Source organism: Hippocampus comes, unplaced genomic scaffold, assembly GCF_001891065.2.
Source record: "Hippocampus comes isolate QL1 unplaced genomic scaffold, H_comes_QL1_v1.1 scaffold19, whole genome shotgun sequence".
Lineage (NCBI taxonomy): Eukaryota > Metazoa > Chordata > Actinopteri > Syngnathiformes > Syngnathidae > Hippocampus > Hippocampus comes.
This window is the reverse complement of record NW_017805148.1, coordinates 613,691-630,704: the sequence shown is the minus strand read 5'-3', so window position 1 is coordinate 630,704 and position 17,014 is coordinate 613,691. Positions and strand designations below refer to the sequence as shown.

Sequence of the window (17,014 nt, the reverse complement as noted above, 5' to 3'; positions counted from 1 at the left end):
GGGTCACAAACACTCCGTCGTGTAATTGCATTTTAAATCACAGGCAATGTTAAGACTGTCGAGAGTCGCTGACAGGCAGAAAAGAAGACAATTACTAGCTTGGATCAGACATGATGTATGGTGACTTTGCCCACTGGCGTCCACTAAGTTGAGCGCATTCTGTCTGGTCACTTGCTCTCCAAAGACACGTTTGGCTGCGGCTGCATTATTTCGGAGCGTCTTTGATGTAGGGCCAGCCACCCCCCCGCCGCCGCTTGGGGTTGGGGGGAGCCAACAGCACCGGCTCATTCCATGACACGATTGTCAGGCTGTGTTATGCTTATGTGGTCATGTTGTACTATTATGGTGCACTCCACAGTCTCCACTTGGCTGTTTTGTTTTCTTGCGGTCCTCAGTCTCATCTCGGAAAAAGTTGCCTTTTTTGCCGTGGAGGCTCGTCTTCTCATCTCTTAGGTATGTTTGCTCGTGTGTGTGTTCGAACTGCTGGTTGATCCCGTTATTTGACATTCCACAGTCTCCACTTGGCCGCGGTGCTCCGTTTTCTTGATAGCCTCAGTCTCATCTCACATAAAGTTGTCTTTCTACCAATGGAGTCTTAACTTCTCATCTCATAGTTGCGTTTGTTCCCGTGTGTTCCAATAGACGTGTGATGCAGCAGTATAATCATCCCGAATCTCCACTTGGCTGCAGTGCTCCATTTTCCTGCTGCCCTCAGTCTTACATTGGATAAAACTAGTCTTTTCTTGTGGACAGTAAAGACACAAAAGCTCTCCTTCTCACCCGCTGCTGACATTTGTTCGCGTTCCGACTGATGCGTGATGCTGCGATGAATGAAATTCCTTTACAATAGAGTACATGGAAGACACCCTTATCCTCCTCAGCTATTGTGTTTCACAGATTGCTGCACCCGTACTACTTTGAGAGGAAAAAGTAGTTCTTTGAAACATGTTCTATATTCCGATCGGCATTTTTTATCGAATGCTTGAATTGGAGCAGAGTTCATTTGAAGGATTTAACAGATGTAACAGAGCTGAAGATAAACTCAGCATTTTTTTTTCTCATATTTAAGTCTTGCTGTCAGATGTTGCGAAGGCTCTATTTTATCAAAAGAGGAAGGGCGCTCATTGAATATATTCGTAATAACAAAATTATACAATTATTTGATTGTATTCAATGATGAGCCCTTTGGAGGCATGCGGTCTAGGTTTTTTTCTTTGGATTAGATCCATAATTTTGGGGGGGAATTAAGTTTTTGTTTGATAAATGCCATTTTATGATCTGATTTTTTTCTAGTCTGGTCTGTTCATCCTCCTGCTCTGACACTGAACCTTCTGTTGTATTCTTGACTTGGTGGCTCGCTCACTTGATCAATTAGTCTGCGGCACCGCATTTCAAAGGTTTCTCACATCTGCGGAATGTCAAGAACACATTTCATAACTCGCCCCCTCCCCTCCCCCCCATTTAAACAGTCTCGTTCAAGGTCAAATTGTTTGTATTGAAAGATCTTCAGACGCATCTGAATAAGGATCCCTTTATGGCTTGTACATGGTACATAAAAATGCCTCTGTATGACTGACTCTCCATCTTGTCCTTGTTTTCAGAACATCATGAGTGATTGCCCGACATGAAAGTGAGCGCAGAAAGGAGAAGATTCCATTTCTGCCAGCTACATCATCGCAGTTTTCCATGAGAGGCGGTAACTTCAGTAGTATTTTGTATGGAATGGAATGCATTTCAAATCGTATACAAATCTACATTTACGTTATTCTGGCTAGTCCACAGATATCATCAAGAGACAAAATATACATATATATATATATTTTTTCAAGTTAATTTTATCGCACAGTTGTACATGTCCCGGGGACGCAAATGTCCCCGATTTTAGTGGAATGGCCTACATAACGCCACCGACAGGACTGGATTGAAACAAAAACAAATATTACTCCACATTCTGTGCAGTTTGAGGTGTAGCGAAAAATAGCCCAGTTTCAAGGAAAATTTTCGCCAATTATATCTCAAATCCATACTTGTCTTTGTAATGGGTGTGCCAACTGCAATGTTAGGCAAGATGTGATTATTTGTGTTTGCGTGTGTTTGTAGGGTGGGGGTAAAGAGCATCCATGAATGAATATCTGCACAGGAAGTAGCCCGTGGGCCTGGAGCGGGGCTCTCGGTGTGCTGACGCGTGGGCTGTTGTTCTGTGTTGATGCTTTTAGCGCAAACCCCTTTGACACGAAGAGCCAAAGCAACACGGCAACCTTCAAACGCCTTCTTCGCAATAACAATAAGCAACACAAAGCACAAGTAACATCTCAGGCAAAAGGGCAAAACTTCAATACGCCTTCGCTTTTTTGAGGCTGGCTCGCAACACGCTTTTTGAATCTGCTTCTCTGGGTCCGTGTTACGGATTGAAGCGTATCTAGATGTCCACAGTGCAATCAATGTGCGGGTGATGGGGACGAGGAGTAAACAGCCGGATGAAAACACGCTAAATGTCAAATGATTTGTACCTGTGGGGGAAAGAAAGAAACTTAAGTTTCCTATTACAGCAGCTGAATGTAGCCAATCAGTGCCTGCACTGTTGGGTGTAATAGCTCCGGTGCCTTCGGGGGCTGAGAATTCAGTGAGGGGAAAAAAAAAAGAAACTAGCTTGCCATGAGAGTCACTATCTTACCTTCCTCTGGATGCATGCAAAGATTGAATGCAAGAGGAGATTGTTTCTAGAAAACCACACTGACCACTCACAACACTAAGACAAACATTCATATGCACGTCTGAGGACAATTAAGTCTCGAATATGGATGTTTTTTTGTTTTTTTTAATGTGGGAGGAACCCGGAGTAGCCTGTCGAATGTAAAACACACACACACACACGCACACACACACACACACACACACACACACACACACACACACACACACACACACACACACACACACACACACACACACACACACAGGTGTTGGTTGTCCTTACCAGAGTTCTCATCCACACGCTCCTCCACCGTATGCTCCTTCTGGTGCACCCATTCGCTGTTGCACTTGAAGTAGATCTGCGTGGCGGGCGTGGCCTTACAGTACAGGTTGACGGGCTTGTTTTTGACGATGTAGGCCTCCTCCGGCTCCATCAGGAAGACGGGCAGCGGTTCAGGCGGGTCCGAGGGGAAGGTTTCCGGCAGCTCGCTGAGACCGATGAAATCGTCGTCCACTAGAGGGAAAAGGAAGAGATTATAGAGTCTGAAGCAAGTATATAAAAATAAAGCTTGAAAATCATGAAAAAGCAAGCCTCTCTCTCTGCTCTCAAACGTTGCTGGCGTGTCCGCTGAATGCGGGGAAAAAAAATGGATGGATGCTACTTCGTCACGCAAGTCTGATTCGTACTGGTAATGTTCGAACCACTTAAAGCCTTGGGTGTCTGGAATATATCCCGCCGGGTGACACTTGCTATCAGCTTGCGAGCAAACAAGCCTCCAGGAGTCCCCTTGGGCAGTGGAGGGGGAGTGGGCTCGTCCGTAGCGTAACCTACTCACTTGGGAATAAGGTCTTAAATAACGACACACAGTTGTTCAATAAATTGAGACATCCCAGGAAGATGCTGAATCAGAGTGTGGGCTTAGCTAGCTAGCTAGCTAACTGTACTCTTTCGTGCTAGAGATGATATAATGGGGGAGGGATGACTCATCACCGGTAAAGTTGTGTGGATTTCACCACATTTCAGAGTTCAGAGGTAGACTCAGATGAACTGACGTTACAAGCTGTCGCCCGGTTTCGGTTTTGCTCTCCCTCCTCTGTGCTTTTTGTCTCACTGGCTCGCACACGCATACACACTCACCGAAGATCTAATGACCTGAGGCTGCTGGCCCACTTTGCGCCATTCCTCCAATACTTCTGCACTCGACAGATACGCTTCCCTGTAATTACAACTCCCTTTCATCTTTGTGTCTTGAATCGCACACGCCGCTGCCGCAAACGCAAGCGAACACTCGCAGCGGCAGCAAGCGCCACAACCATGGGCGGGCGAGCACAGGGAACTTCTCCTTTGAAGAGGAGGAGGAAGCCTCCCCCAAACCCCCGCCCGCCCTTTGTTTGTCACCTCCAGAACTGTTCTTATTTCTACCATTAATCCGGTAAGGCATCAATAACTCAAGAGAAAGAGATGGAATGCAGACCAAACCCCCGTGTCCGCAAGAGCTCGGATTGTTTTGATAGGGTCTGAATGCTCAACTTTATCTGTTTTTACTTGATCATTGTCGAGAAAGACAAAAAAAAAAAAAAAAATGGAGTGCATCAGTGCATCAGTAATTCGTCCGTGCTCTTGTGTCCCCCTCCCCACCGTCCTTGTCCTGTGCGGACACGCTGGAGCCTTGATGTCTGACAGAGGTTGCCTCCCGGTTGCCTTTGCGGCGCTGAATAATCTCTCTCGCGGCCACATATCTCCCTGTGATGTCTCTCTAATGTTATCTCTGCCTCCATACCTGCCACGGCCCCCACCCGAGATGATGGGGTTGGCGTGACCGAGGCCATCCTCACTGATGGGTGTGAGGGGGGGGAGTCATCTTGTTTACTTTGCTGTTAACCTGTGGTGAATCGCAACCTGAGGTGACCTATGAGCATACCATAGCAGTTTATTCACTTGTTTTGTTTTGCCTTTCTGGCCTTGCTCTGTTTGGAGGGGGCGGTCCTGTTTTATGCAAATGAGCCACTGGCAATCCAACCCTCCTCCGGTGCGGACCCAATTCAGAATACGCCTCCGGTTAATATGACGGGCCAAGTTGATTCCTTCGTCAGTGATTCATCGAATCACTTCATCGCCGTTAAAAGTCAAGGTACCGCTGGAAAAGGCAGACAAGCATTCGCGCATTCACTGACTGGCGAATGAATCAATGACTCGTCCCTCAAATTCCACTTCACATTCAACCCGACGCAACGTCTGACCATTTCGGCCAAGTGATTTGTTCACATGTTCTCAAGTTTCATCTGTTCCTTTCGTTTTGTCTTTTCACCCGACAACGCCGCAAAAGCCCGACTGGGGCCCGGCTGGCTCCTCGGTCCTCAGTCCGCCCACGTGCTCAATGAAGGGACGCGGACCCAGAAAAGGGGCGAGAGCCGCAGCTGACGGAAACTCATTACAGATTGTGTTAGCCGTCTTTCACCTGCTATTGCCATTATCTCCCCATCTCTCCAAGTCTCTTCTCTCTCTCTCCCTCCCTCCCTCTCTCGCTGGCTCCTGGCGCCTTTGCTGTGTCGAGCTGCGAAGCGGCAGAGATCTGAGCCGACCATGAAAGCGCGCACACGCTCGTGGAAGGGGTAAGCGCCAGACTTGCCCACAGATATCCTAATTAATCAACTTCCTCGCTGACAGAATTTTTACGGCGGACATGAATGGAAGTGGTATGACGGGGACGTCGGGGTGGGGCGAAAAAAAAAATCCAAACACCTGATCCTTATCAACACTCATTTACCTGGCCCCCTCTCCGAACTGCATCGAGCTCAGGCATTTATCCTCAATGCAAAGAGAGCTCATGAGACGGTGCTTGCTGGAAAGCCAGGGCGTTATAGTCTGGTGAGGGCAGCAAACAGTCAAATCCAAAGTCCTCTGGAAATCGCTGATTCTAAGGCATTATTTGACCTCAATATTTAAGTCGTACATTCCCCCCCCCCCCATTTGATTGCTGTCATTAATAGCGTTTTCCAAAAATCTGCCATGAACCGAGTACCCAGAGTACATGCTGAGCCCAAAGACAGTTGCCCTTAAATCAAGCGTACTTGCGCAATCACCACCTAACTGTGCCAGAGTTTGCTTGGAACCGTAAACTTTGGATTGTTTCGTTTGGTCCAAGTTTGATTCTGTTTTGCTCAAAATGGAACACAGCAAATGGTAAAGTTTTCTTAATTAGGGGTTCGGTTCCAAATTTACTTCATGTTCTATGGAAATTTACTTCCCTCTTGAAATTCGTCACGCACAGACCCGAATTCTTGCTTGTGTGTGTCGTGTTTGTCAACATAATACACAGATGAAACGAATAGCACTCGGAAGCATCAATAAGGCATTTCAAAGTCATTTCCTTCTATTTGGCCCCATTTGTTTCACAAGTCTGTTCTGTCTGATTAAAATGCAATATGGGTACTTGTATTAAAGATTTGTAATTATGTGGCTTGATTTTAATCTCCACGCTCCTAAATTGTCTTTATATTCAGGCTTTAAAATTTTAATGAAACGTGTCCTCGCAGCACTTTTTTTATATATTTTTTTTCATTCCAATTGTATTATGCTTCATAATTAGGGTGAGTTTTGCTAATTCCCACTGGAAGTCATATTAGGGAATAATTTAGGAGGCAAAGGGAATATTTGTTAAAATGGCTGGAAGGTTGTCATTTTTGAAGATGGGAGCGATTAATAACACGCCGCCTCTAAATGAGTTTGTCCTCCTGCCTTGTTACCGAAAGAACAAGGCAGAATGCAGAATTAAAGTGAGCCCGGTTCGCCACGTGGGAGTGGACAAGAGCTTTGGGAGCTCGTCTTGGCATTGGCGGCGAGTTGTTGCCTTCCCGAGCGGCGGGAGTGTCGCGCTATTAAAAGGATGATAGCGTGGACGCAGGCGAATCAAAGCCAAACGCTGGCTCCCAAAACATTGGCATCATTACATATTAAAGCACGCTCTCGGGCAGGGGAGATGTGAGGCGCGGGGAAGACGAGAGACTCGCACAGTGAGATTTAGCTTCAGCCTAAAAAGGATCAGAAACATGTCAAAACGACACGAGCAAAAAGGAACGTTATGGCAGTGTTGTGACTCTTCAGGCAACGTATATTATTTGGAACACAAACGATGGAGCAACGCGTGCAGTAGACATACGATCACAATAAGCACCGGCGTATATTCTTTATCCTCTGCAACGAACAGCTAATATTGCTGCAGCTTTCTGAGAAGTTGCGTCGGTCTCCATCCATCTTTGTGTACGATACTGTTCTCGGATGGCCCGTTAAGACATCCGGTCTCCGATAACATCATCGTCCATTATGCACTTTTTAAGACCCAAAACATGTTGGCTTGACTGGCGGAAACAGAGCTTCTTTGTTTTTCATGAAATGGGCCAATTTAAAAAGAAAAAAAAATTAAGAGATGTGTTTTGCGAGAGACGAGTTAAAAAAAAAAAAAAGAACAAGGTTTCAAGGCTGCCACAAGATCGTTAGTTAGCACGACGGTCACTCGTGCAAATCACGATTCCAGAAGCATTCAAATGAGTGCCTAAAAGTACACGAGTGGAAAACTGATTGACATTCATTTCATTTGCTGCAGTCTAATGAGACCCGAGAGAAGAGTCGCTTTTGCTTTGAGTACAATAATACGCAATGTTGATTGACACCGCAAGACTGTCTTCCACATAACAATATGTTTATAACGTTGCCTGTGGTTTGAGGTGAACGGCATCATACTGACAGCTGCTACATAATGGGCAAAATATGAAAGTATTCATGTCTTTTTTTTTTTTTTTAATATTCAACTAGATACAGCTCCTGTCGGAAATCATATCGAATCGTGTGTCCCCTTCAAGAGAGGATGTGAAAAAAAACGACTGAGATAATGTGGTTGCACAAATGTACACCCCCCCCGAACCGAGGATGTGGCCATGTTCAGTACAATACCGATCACATTCAATCGCATGTTAAAAGGGAGTTGGCGCACATTTGTCCGAATTTGAAGTGCCTCCGATTAACCGCATATAAAGTTCAGCTGCTTTAGTAGGCTTTCCCTGACATTTCTGTCATTGGGTATCAGTCAGGAGAAGATTCCAAACCAATTTCCAAGGCATTAACTCTCTCAAGAATTGTGTTTGTTTTTCATACATACAGTATATACAGGCACACATGCATATACTGTACATATACAAGCAAGCGCATAACGAAAACACACCACGTTCAGTACATAATGCGTACCAATAAACATACCAATATCCATAGCCATACTTTGTAAAAAAAAAATTAAAATAAATTCTGACTATAATCATCCCCAAACATGACATGAATTCATTGTTTGCCTTACAAGTGTGCTCCGCAGTATATACCGAACATGCACTTTACATCATAACTCCAATTTGGCTCGATTTCCCGTCTTGCATCCTGTAGGTTGAGATATTTGTGGGGGTGTTTTTCACAGATCGTATATATTCTATTGTGTGTGTGCGCGCGCGCGGGTGTGTGTGAGAGTATCTTGTGATAAGAGAGTCTGAATGTCGGTCCTGTGACACCCCCGTGCCAGATAAGCTCTCCATATATCCCGTGTGTCCTCAAGCAGATTTATTGTGCCGAGGAAGAGTGGGGAGGGAGAGGCGCTGAAATAAATTTACCGTCATAGTTTTGGAGTACAGTGAAATTCATGGTTCAAAAATTACGGTCACTTCTTTTACTGTGCTATTTGCTGGGGGGGGAAAAAATACATTGGTGACTTTTTGGGGGGCTTTCTGTAACACCCTAAAATCACAGAAGATGAATAGTGGTAAACGAAAACAGAGTAACCGGCCGGATGGTTAAATCGACAACAGGGGGGGGCTTTACTTGCCAATGTTTTGATATGCGGTGATGGAGAAGAGCGCGAGGTGCTTTACAGCTGAGTGGTCAAGCAGAATAACAAACCACTCACCTGTCATGTCAAGCGAAGCGGCATAAATCGACTGTCAATCAAGCGCTGACTATAAATTGACCGAGAGCACACTTCCCCATTATATTGAGTGAACATAAATCAATGCTAACGACGTCGCGCACGTCGATGCTTGTTAGTCTTGGATTAAGTAAAGGCCCGCTCATCCTCCGCGAGAGCCGATCGATAAGTGTTGCCATTGTCTTTAACGCCGAGCTCCACGAGAAGAAGGTAAATAAGCAGCGGGCTTACTTCCACTCTAACGCCTGTTTGCGGCTGAGTGCTTCATATCCGCAAATGTGTGTACGCGCGTTTATCTGCGGGGCCGCGGCTAACGGTTGGCTGCAGCGGGGCGATTTATTGATTCCTGTTTGGGGGGTTGGGGGGGGGGGGCGACCCCATCAGAGCCCCAACCCGCCAGACCCACTCGCTATCCTCTCAACCGCTCATATTTCCTCTCCAGGGGGAAGCCCGCCATCTCAAGACAAACAAGAGGACGCTTTTTTGAGTTAGCTGTCAGACGCTTGCGGGGTAAACACGCCAGCCGCTTCACAGACGTGCCACCATTGGTCAACAAGCGACGACCCAAAAAAGGCAGCCAAAGCCTACTCAAGTTCCAACTGAATGTACGTTTAAAAAAAACAAAAAAACTCAAAAGATTTTAGTCACAGAACCAAATGCGCATCTTTTCGACAATTCTGTCTTGGTTGAACGCGCTTTAGACTTGACATGAACATGTGTGCTTTTGTAAACATTTCATAAAATGTCTTTATTGAACAGACCAAACAAAGAGCTTGAAGATAATTTAGTCTTGAATAAATCGAACGTGTTTTCATAAACATCAATCTTCATTCACTGGACAAGAGTTATCATAGGCGTTGTGGAACCGGGTGTATTTTTCCAAAAGTGAAAGACTATTTAGTGGATGAACCTAATTTACGTCTTTTCATAAACGACAAAGGCAATTTGGTCTTCACAGAACCAAAGTTTTTTTCATAAACACCAGGCAAACTAGCTCTTAAGTTTTGTTTCACCCTAAGTTGGTTTACTGCGGTTGTACTTTAAAAAAAGAAATAAAATAAAATGGGCGTCTTGAGGAGAGAAGCTTGAGGGATCAAACTTTCGAATGGTTGCAAAATGAAGCGTTTTTGCCGTTGCTGGACTGTAATAAAGCGCCAAACTTAGTGCATATTTCCCCTTTCGATCCACGCGAGAATACGCAGCCGAGTAATACAAGCAAAGCGAGCGGTAATTAGGACGTCTTTGTGGACAAGCATTTGAAAACCACAGCCTCATCTCTGCGGCTTATTTTCAAGTCTCCGAGCGTACCCGCTGCTCCTTGCACATCCGTCATGGCCGTTGCTTACATGTTGCCTCTGACTGCCGTCCCTGACCTTCACTCCGCCCTGTCTGGCCCGCACTCTGGCGGCGAGCGGCTGCCGCTCGCCAGCTTCACGGCAGGCTTTGGACGATTGACTGGCTGTTCAAGTGGCGTCTCTGTGCCGGGAGGAGCAAGGTCAGAGCGTCGTGCCAATCTCAGAAGCCGACACTCGGCGCTTTCCGATGCCCTCGAAGCCATAAAAACGGCAAAGACGGCGTGGGAGGGAGTAGTTGCAAATGTGCAATCCAATTTAAAGCAGGGCCAACGGAATGTTCAACGCTCATTTAAAGAAACAGAATTTTCCAAGAATAACGCTTTAGCTACCCTTTTTTTTTTTTTTTTTTTTTTATGGACAGAGAAATTGAAAAATGTCAGGACAAGGACGTTCTTCACCTTTAATTCATTCAACACGCTAAAATAAATCCATCAGTGTCGGTAAAGATATTCATCCATCCATTTTCTAACGCGCTTAACCAGTTTAAGGTCACGAGGAGCTGGAGCCAATCCCAGGAGACTTCCGGCAAAAGACAAACAACACCCTGAACTGGTCTCACCAGGGCACATAAAGAGACAGACAAGCGTTCACTCCACGCGTTCATCCCGTTTACTGAGTGGAGACTGAATCCGCGCCGTCTCCACCTCAAAATAAATGGTACGTTTTGAAATTAGTGGATAATCATGTGTATTAATTGAGATTTCAACATCAGTCAATCATTTTTCGGGTGATAATATTACATTTTTTCCGTCACTACCGTCAAATTTCAACAGATATAATGTAGGGGGGCGAGGGCGAGTGAAAACAAAAATATGCGTGGTCCCACTCTTCATCCTTCTCGGGGCTTCAACGTTTTTTGGGGAATGGAGAGAATTAATCTTATCTTGCGCTTACGTTTTGATGCCCTTCTTTCCATCATATTTTTCCACTCGCTCTCCAGCAATTAGGAGCTTTCACTCCAGCATCTCGTGGAGCCCCCTTCCTTGTTCCCTACCGGATGAAAAGCTATTTTGGTGCGTGATTGGAGAATGATGCCGCTACTTAGCGAGTCACTCCGTCAGTGCAAATGGAGGGACGGGGGAAAAAAATTTAAAAAAGGAATGGAAAGGAGGGGAAAAAAACCTCGTGAGGAGTAGTGGCTCCCCGGGGCGCTGTAGCTGTGATGGGTGAGCTGTCAAACGGCCCATTGTCCAAATTACCCAGCAAGCACCGTGTCACCACCCGGGACTAATTTACGGTACTCTACGAGCGGAGTCGGTAGGAGAACGGAGAAGAGGATGTAGGTGAAGAGGCGGGGGTGGAGGTGAGATGGGGTGGGGGCGGTGAGGCAATGGTGGGTGGGGGGTACTGTCACGGGCTTCTTACCTAGCACCCTCCACAGAATGCACTCAAACGCCACAGAATTTATGGAGGAATTGCATTCACACAATTAACTCCATGCAGGGTTTTGCTGTTTGCGACCTTTATGCTCGGTGGTCTCCATGGCAGGCGCCGATACAAATATGGAATATGTGTCAACGCCGCCCGCTGACGGTCACACATCCGGAGAAGCTCGGAAAAACGTCACACGTCAACCTCAACTCAATACTGACCGGTGGGCCGTGGCGGACGAGACATGTCACACTCTCTCAGGCCCCTTCGCCACGCTCCCTGTACTTTGATGCGATGACTGTACTTTGGCTAATTGGCTCGGAACAGCGGGCATCCGCTTTCTGGCACCAGACAAGTAGGCGAATGGAAAACTACCTCCATTTAAAGCAACGTGTCATTATTTTGGTAATAAACTGTCTGGTACTATGGAGGAAAAACAGCTCCGTCACAGTGACGCTGGTTGGAACGGTGGACCAGCTCAGATATTCGCCGGGGGGAGGAACTGAGCGCTGGATTCAATAGCCAAAACCACGACTGTTTGACCCAACCTTACATATTTCTATAAAGTGCAACAAACACTTAATAATTTAAAACTCAATACTATACACGCATCAAATACATGAAAGCTAAAATATCAGTAAAAGCAATGGAATCCGAAAAGATGAAACCAAAAAAAAATCATTTTAATAATACAAAGGAATATTTGGCAGTGGAGGATATTAGCTCAATGAATTATATCATTTCATTTATGATTTAGATGTGTTTTAGTAGTAGAGGCTGGTTGGATACTGACACCATATTTCCACATACAAATATAAAAATATTTTTACAGGAGTGACTAATAAAAAGCTTGAAGTGACACTTCTAAAAATAAGTGGTTAGCAGCATTTTTATTGTGAGGTATTTCAGTATTTTAATATTACCGGTACACTAGGTTAGCGCTAGCTAGCTAAATTTGTAGGCTGTATGGTAGATACTAAACTGAAGAAACCATAACACATTTTTTACAAATTACCTTGATTACTAAGTTTACAAAACGTGATTTTGAAAAGTTTGACATCCTCTTGTCAGGAGCTACGAGCATTTTACTAAGTCCGTCCACCCAAAGAGGGCTGATTTAGTCAAGTATAATTTCATTCACCCCAATTTACTGATTTATTTTCTGGGTCAAATGACAACATCAGGCCTGAGAAGTCGCTGAGCGAAAACCGTTGCGGGTGTGCTTCTTTTTCTCCCTGGAGCGAAATCCCTTCTGACACTTGGCTCCACCCTCAACAGTCATCCTGCTTTTCCTTTGCTGCGTGAGCTCATGCACTTATTTGCCTGCCTTTCCTCCCTGTGCATTAGTCGAGTCACACTTGCCATAGGCTCAGTCGTCAGCTTCTATTTGGTGACATATTTATCATTGCATAATAATATTTACCCCATGTTAAGCACACAGAAGTAACAATTTTCACACGAGGCAGCCAAGCTCGAGCTGACAAATGGCTGATACCGCAACTCAAGAGTCCAAATGACAGCCATTCATTCCTTCAACATGCTGGTGAAAAGGAGTGGAACCTCGGTTTATAAACAATATTTAAAAAAAATCACAATCAAAAACAGAAAGTACCCTTGGTTGCATATTATTTTCAGTTTACAAACATTCCTACATGTCGGCAGAAGTCTCGCAACTGGGCTTTTTCTCAAGATGCATTGACATCATTGGCTTGGTCCTTTTTTTTGTTTGCCCAAAATGGCCGCCAAATCCCATAATGCATTGCAGCAGCTGTGCTGCCTTATGGGAGGTGGCGGCCATTTTGGACTAGCCCCAAGCACTGTGAACGAACGTACATATTACTGGACCTGAAAGTAATTAGTTAGAAAATTCACTTGTTTCATCAAACATATATCTTGTTTTTACCTATTTCTATACTGTACGGAATTTAATTTTTAACCACACAACTAGGCCCTGACTGATTAATCAGCAGGACGATTTAACCGGCCAATATCATCTCTTTTAAAATGTCTTATTGCTGATTTTTTTTTTTAATAATGTTTTTGTTTTTATTTGATGCATTAACACATTACAATTTATTCGTAAATGAATCAATAAGTACTTTTGACAGGCAAATTGTCTTTTTTAATTTAAAATTGTCCAAATGTTCTGACATTCAGCATCTCAACAGTAAATATTATCCGATCTCAGTAGTCCTTGATGTAAGCAAAGTGATTACCTTTGGGTTGAATCTAAATTTAAAAAAACAAACAACGACAAAAAAAAACCATTAGCTCTAACTTTGCAATACAATAATCAACATTTTTGCCTATTTTCTGACATTAGGCACCAAAAAAACAGTGATTGAATAATAATTGTATCAAATTATTAATAATAATCAAATGAAATAACTGAAATGATGTCCTGTATTTTTCTTAATCTGAATAACCAACAGATTAATCTATTTTCAAAATAATAGTTTGCTGCAGCCCTAATGATTTGAGATGCAAGTGTTTTGCTTTACGAGCGTAGTCACGTCACAAATTAAACTCTTATCTCAAGGCCCCACGATATATGGAAGCAGATGGTCGAATTAGTTTTTTTTTGATGAAGGCGTTACATCGTGATTTGACACTTGGACCAGCAGCCGAGTCATACATCACAATAAACATTTGTTCCACCGCTGCGTCATATTTTTCCCGACATTTAACACGGCCCTTGGTAGACTTTGACGTAATGTGCCAAAACGCAGTGCGGCGCAAGTGCATGGATATGCGTGCGTGTGTGTGTGTGTGTGTGTGTGTGTGTGTGTGTGTGTGTGTGTGTGTGTGTGTGTATGAATGAGTGCGGGGTTTAATCTATCTGAACATGTGGGTGCCTGTGTGTGCTTGTACGGTGCGTGTGTGATGTCTGAATTCATGTGACAAGGCAGATGTAATGCAGATTCATAAATCTTAGCCTCGGGATCAGTAGATGGGGAGAGGGGGCTGATATATGAAAGGACGCGCGCGTGCGCGCACGAGCACGCACACACACACACACACACACACACACACACACACACACACACACACACACACACACACACACACACACACAAATATAGATTCCAACCGCAATTGTGCCTAATAAACATGACTATATATCTGGACCTCAGGCTTATGATGCGCATATGCACGCACACACGCACACACACGCACACACACACACACACACACACACACACACACACACACAGTCACACTCATGCTTTCACATTCTGTACATTCACAAAGGCACTCACTCAAACTCATAATCTCAAAATGCACTCTCAATCTCCAGTGCTCACACACTTCCACAAACTCTCATGAGCTCTCACGCACAGACAGACTCTCACAACCTCTCTCATTGTCTAGCACACACAAACACATGCACTCGCACTCATCACACAAACTCATAGACACTTGTAACCTTTCCCCCCCCAAAAAAAATCCAACTCACACACTCTTTTGCGCTACTCTCACATTCGCACAATACCAGACTCTCTCATATCCTCGACAGTTTCTCACACAAATCTCTCACAGGATCTCAAACAATCACACGAACACAAATATTCTCACACAGGGACAGACACACACAACTTAACAAATCAGACACACACACACACACACACACACACACACACACATGCACACACATTGACTCTCACGATCTCACGCTCTTCCGCACACAAAATCACACACCTTCACTAACAAAAATACTTTCACTCAGACACACACATAGCCTCTCTCTCTCTATCACCTATCCTCTTCCACAAATACTCATCAACTCACACATCTCACACACACTCTCACCAGTTTGTCTCTCCCACACACAGATACACACACACAAACTTTCTGTTGATCTCACACTATTTTTCACACCCTCACTAACTCGCACCTCTCACACTCTCATGCACACTAAACACACACTCTCTCTCTCTCTCTCTCTCTCTCTCTCTCTCTCTCTCTCTCTCTCTCTCTCTCTCTCTCTAATAATCACCAAAGTCTATCCGCTTTTCTCGCACTTCATTACGTCGATTTGAGCCCGAACAGCTCCAGTATTGGATGTGAGGCCATAAAGCTGTTAACATCTCGACAGTGTTGCATAATCTCGCTCCCGTTGTACAACACACTAATTTTCGACTTGCAACGAAGGCAAAATGCTGCAGCGGTCCACAAAACTTTGACCAGCTGATTTGTAGCTTTGATGCCAAGATTCTCCGCAGACGGCTGCGGGGAGAAAAAAAAACAAAAAAACTACAGCTGAACGCTTGATATCACATCAGATGGCTTTTTAAATGCTCCGCTAAGCCGGTAATAACTGTTTTGCAGGTTTAATTGCCACCACGCAAGACCCGAGAGCAGCCTCTAATCAAAAAAATGTCCCCCCCACCCCCTTTCCCATAAATTATAACAACATTTACACTGCAGTTGATGTCAAATTTATAAAGGGGCTTGGACTTAATTTCAACATTTAATTTACCTAGGTAAGCAGTTGTACAAAAAAAGGAGTACAGTTTTTTTTTTTTATGAGAAAAAATAGCACGCTACAATGTTGTACGTAGAGACATGCAGTAATAAAATAATTAAATAAAATATAAATAATTTAAAGCGTTTTATATCATGATTTCATGCTTCAATGCCCATGCTCCTTCTGATGTACCTGCCAAGGGTCAGTGTATAGTACAGTACAGTACAGACATGCATGATACAAAAAGAACTTTGGACTCAATACATAGTGACAGTAAGATGAGGTAATATTTATTTTTCACAGAGGATAAAGAATATATGCCTGCAGTTAATGTTACAGTGTCTATCTGTATGTGTTGCTGCGCCATTGTTGGGGAAATGTGTGTTGCGCAAAGGGTTATCAGTATTGCAACATCAAAGCTAGTTTGGTTAGCCCATTCATGGGTTTTGCAATGTGTTTTAGCGGGATGTTCATTAGTTATGTTGTTTGGTTAAATACACAACATGTAATTCTCTTTGTTTGGTTTTCTTTTGTTCCAATAGAAGTCTGTATGAACGTGCGAAGTCGCTGAAAAATGTGCGACGATTCTTTCCAGTACAAGAGACATCAGGAGAAGCCTGAATTCATACTGTGGACCATTTCCGAGTTATCCAGTGGAGGGATGTCATGGAGTACACATTTGTAGTGGATTGTGTATGTATCTGTACATAAATCCCCCCCAAAAAATAAAGTTTAAAAACAAACAGTTCTGAAAGATTAAATGCAAATTTATAGAACTATAAAGTTAAGTATAACTACACCCTAGGACTGCATTAAAATGTGAGCTATTGCAGGACCACAGTATAGCCAGAGAGACGGTTATTACAATACTGTATATCCAAGATGGGAAAGGGTGAAAATACATCACACCTGTTAATGTGTTAGAGCCACTTGGGTCGGAGGGAATTGTGTGTGTGCGTGTGTGTGTATGTGTGTAAGGGCGTGACTGCATTAGGGAATCACACAGCCAGCTCCACTCACCAGGGGACCACTGTCAGCCTGTGATTTCGCCCGTGTCCCTCCGAGCCAGTGAAATAGGTCAACCACGTAAAATGGTGGGGCAACGAGGAGCAAGTATGGCACCCCCACCCCTCCTCCTCAAGACCAGCCAGGCGCTGAAAGCG

The 17,014-nt window shown here is 44.3% G+C and overlaps 1 protein-coding gene across 4 annotated transcripts in view; it reads right to left on the bottom strand.

Moving 5' to 3' along the window:
• unc5cb (unc-5 netrin receptor Cb) overlaps window positions 1-17,014 on the bottom strand; it is a 117,618-nt gene that overhangs the window by 43,045 nt on the left and 57,559 nt on the right. For all 4 annotated transcript variants that reach the window (XM_019868029.1, XM_019868030.1, XM_019868031.1 and 1 more), the window contains exon 2: window positions 2,978-3,208. In XM_019868029.1, the coding sequence (XP_019723588.1) occupies window positions 2,978-3,208 (231 nt within the window). The remainder of the gene's footprint in view (window positions 1-2,977; window positions 3,209-17,014) is intronic.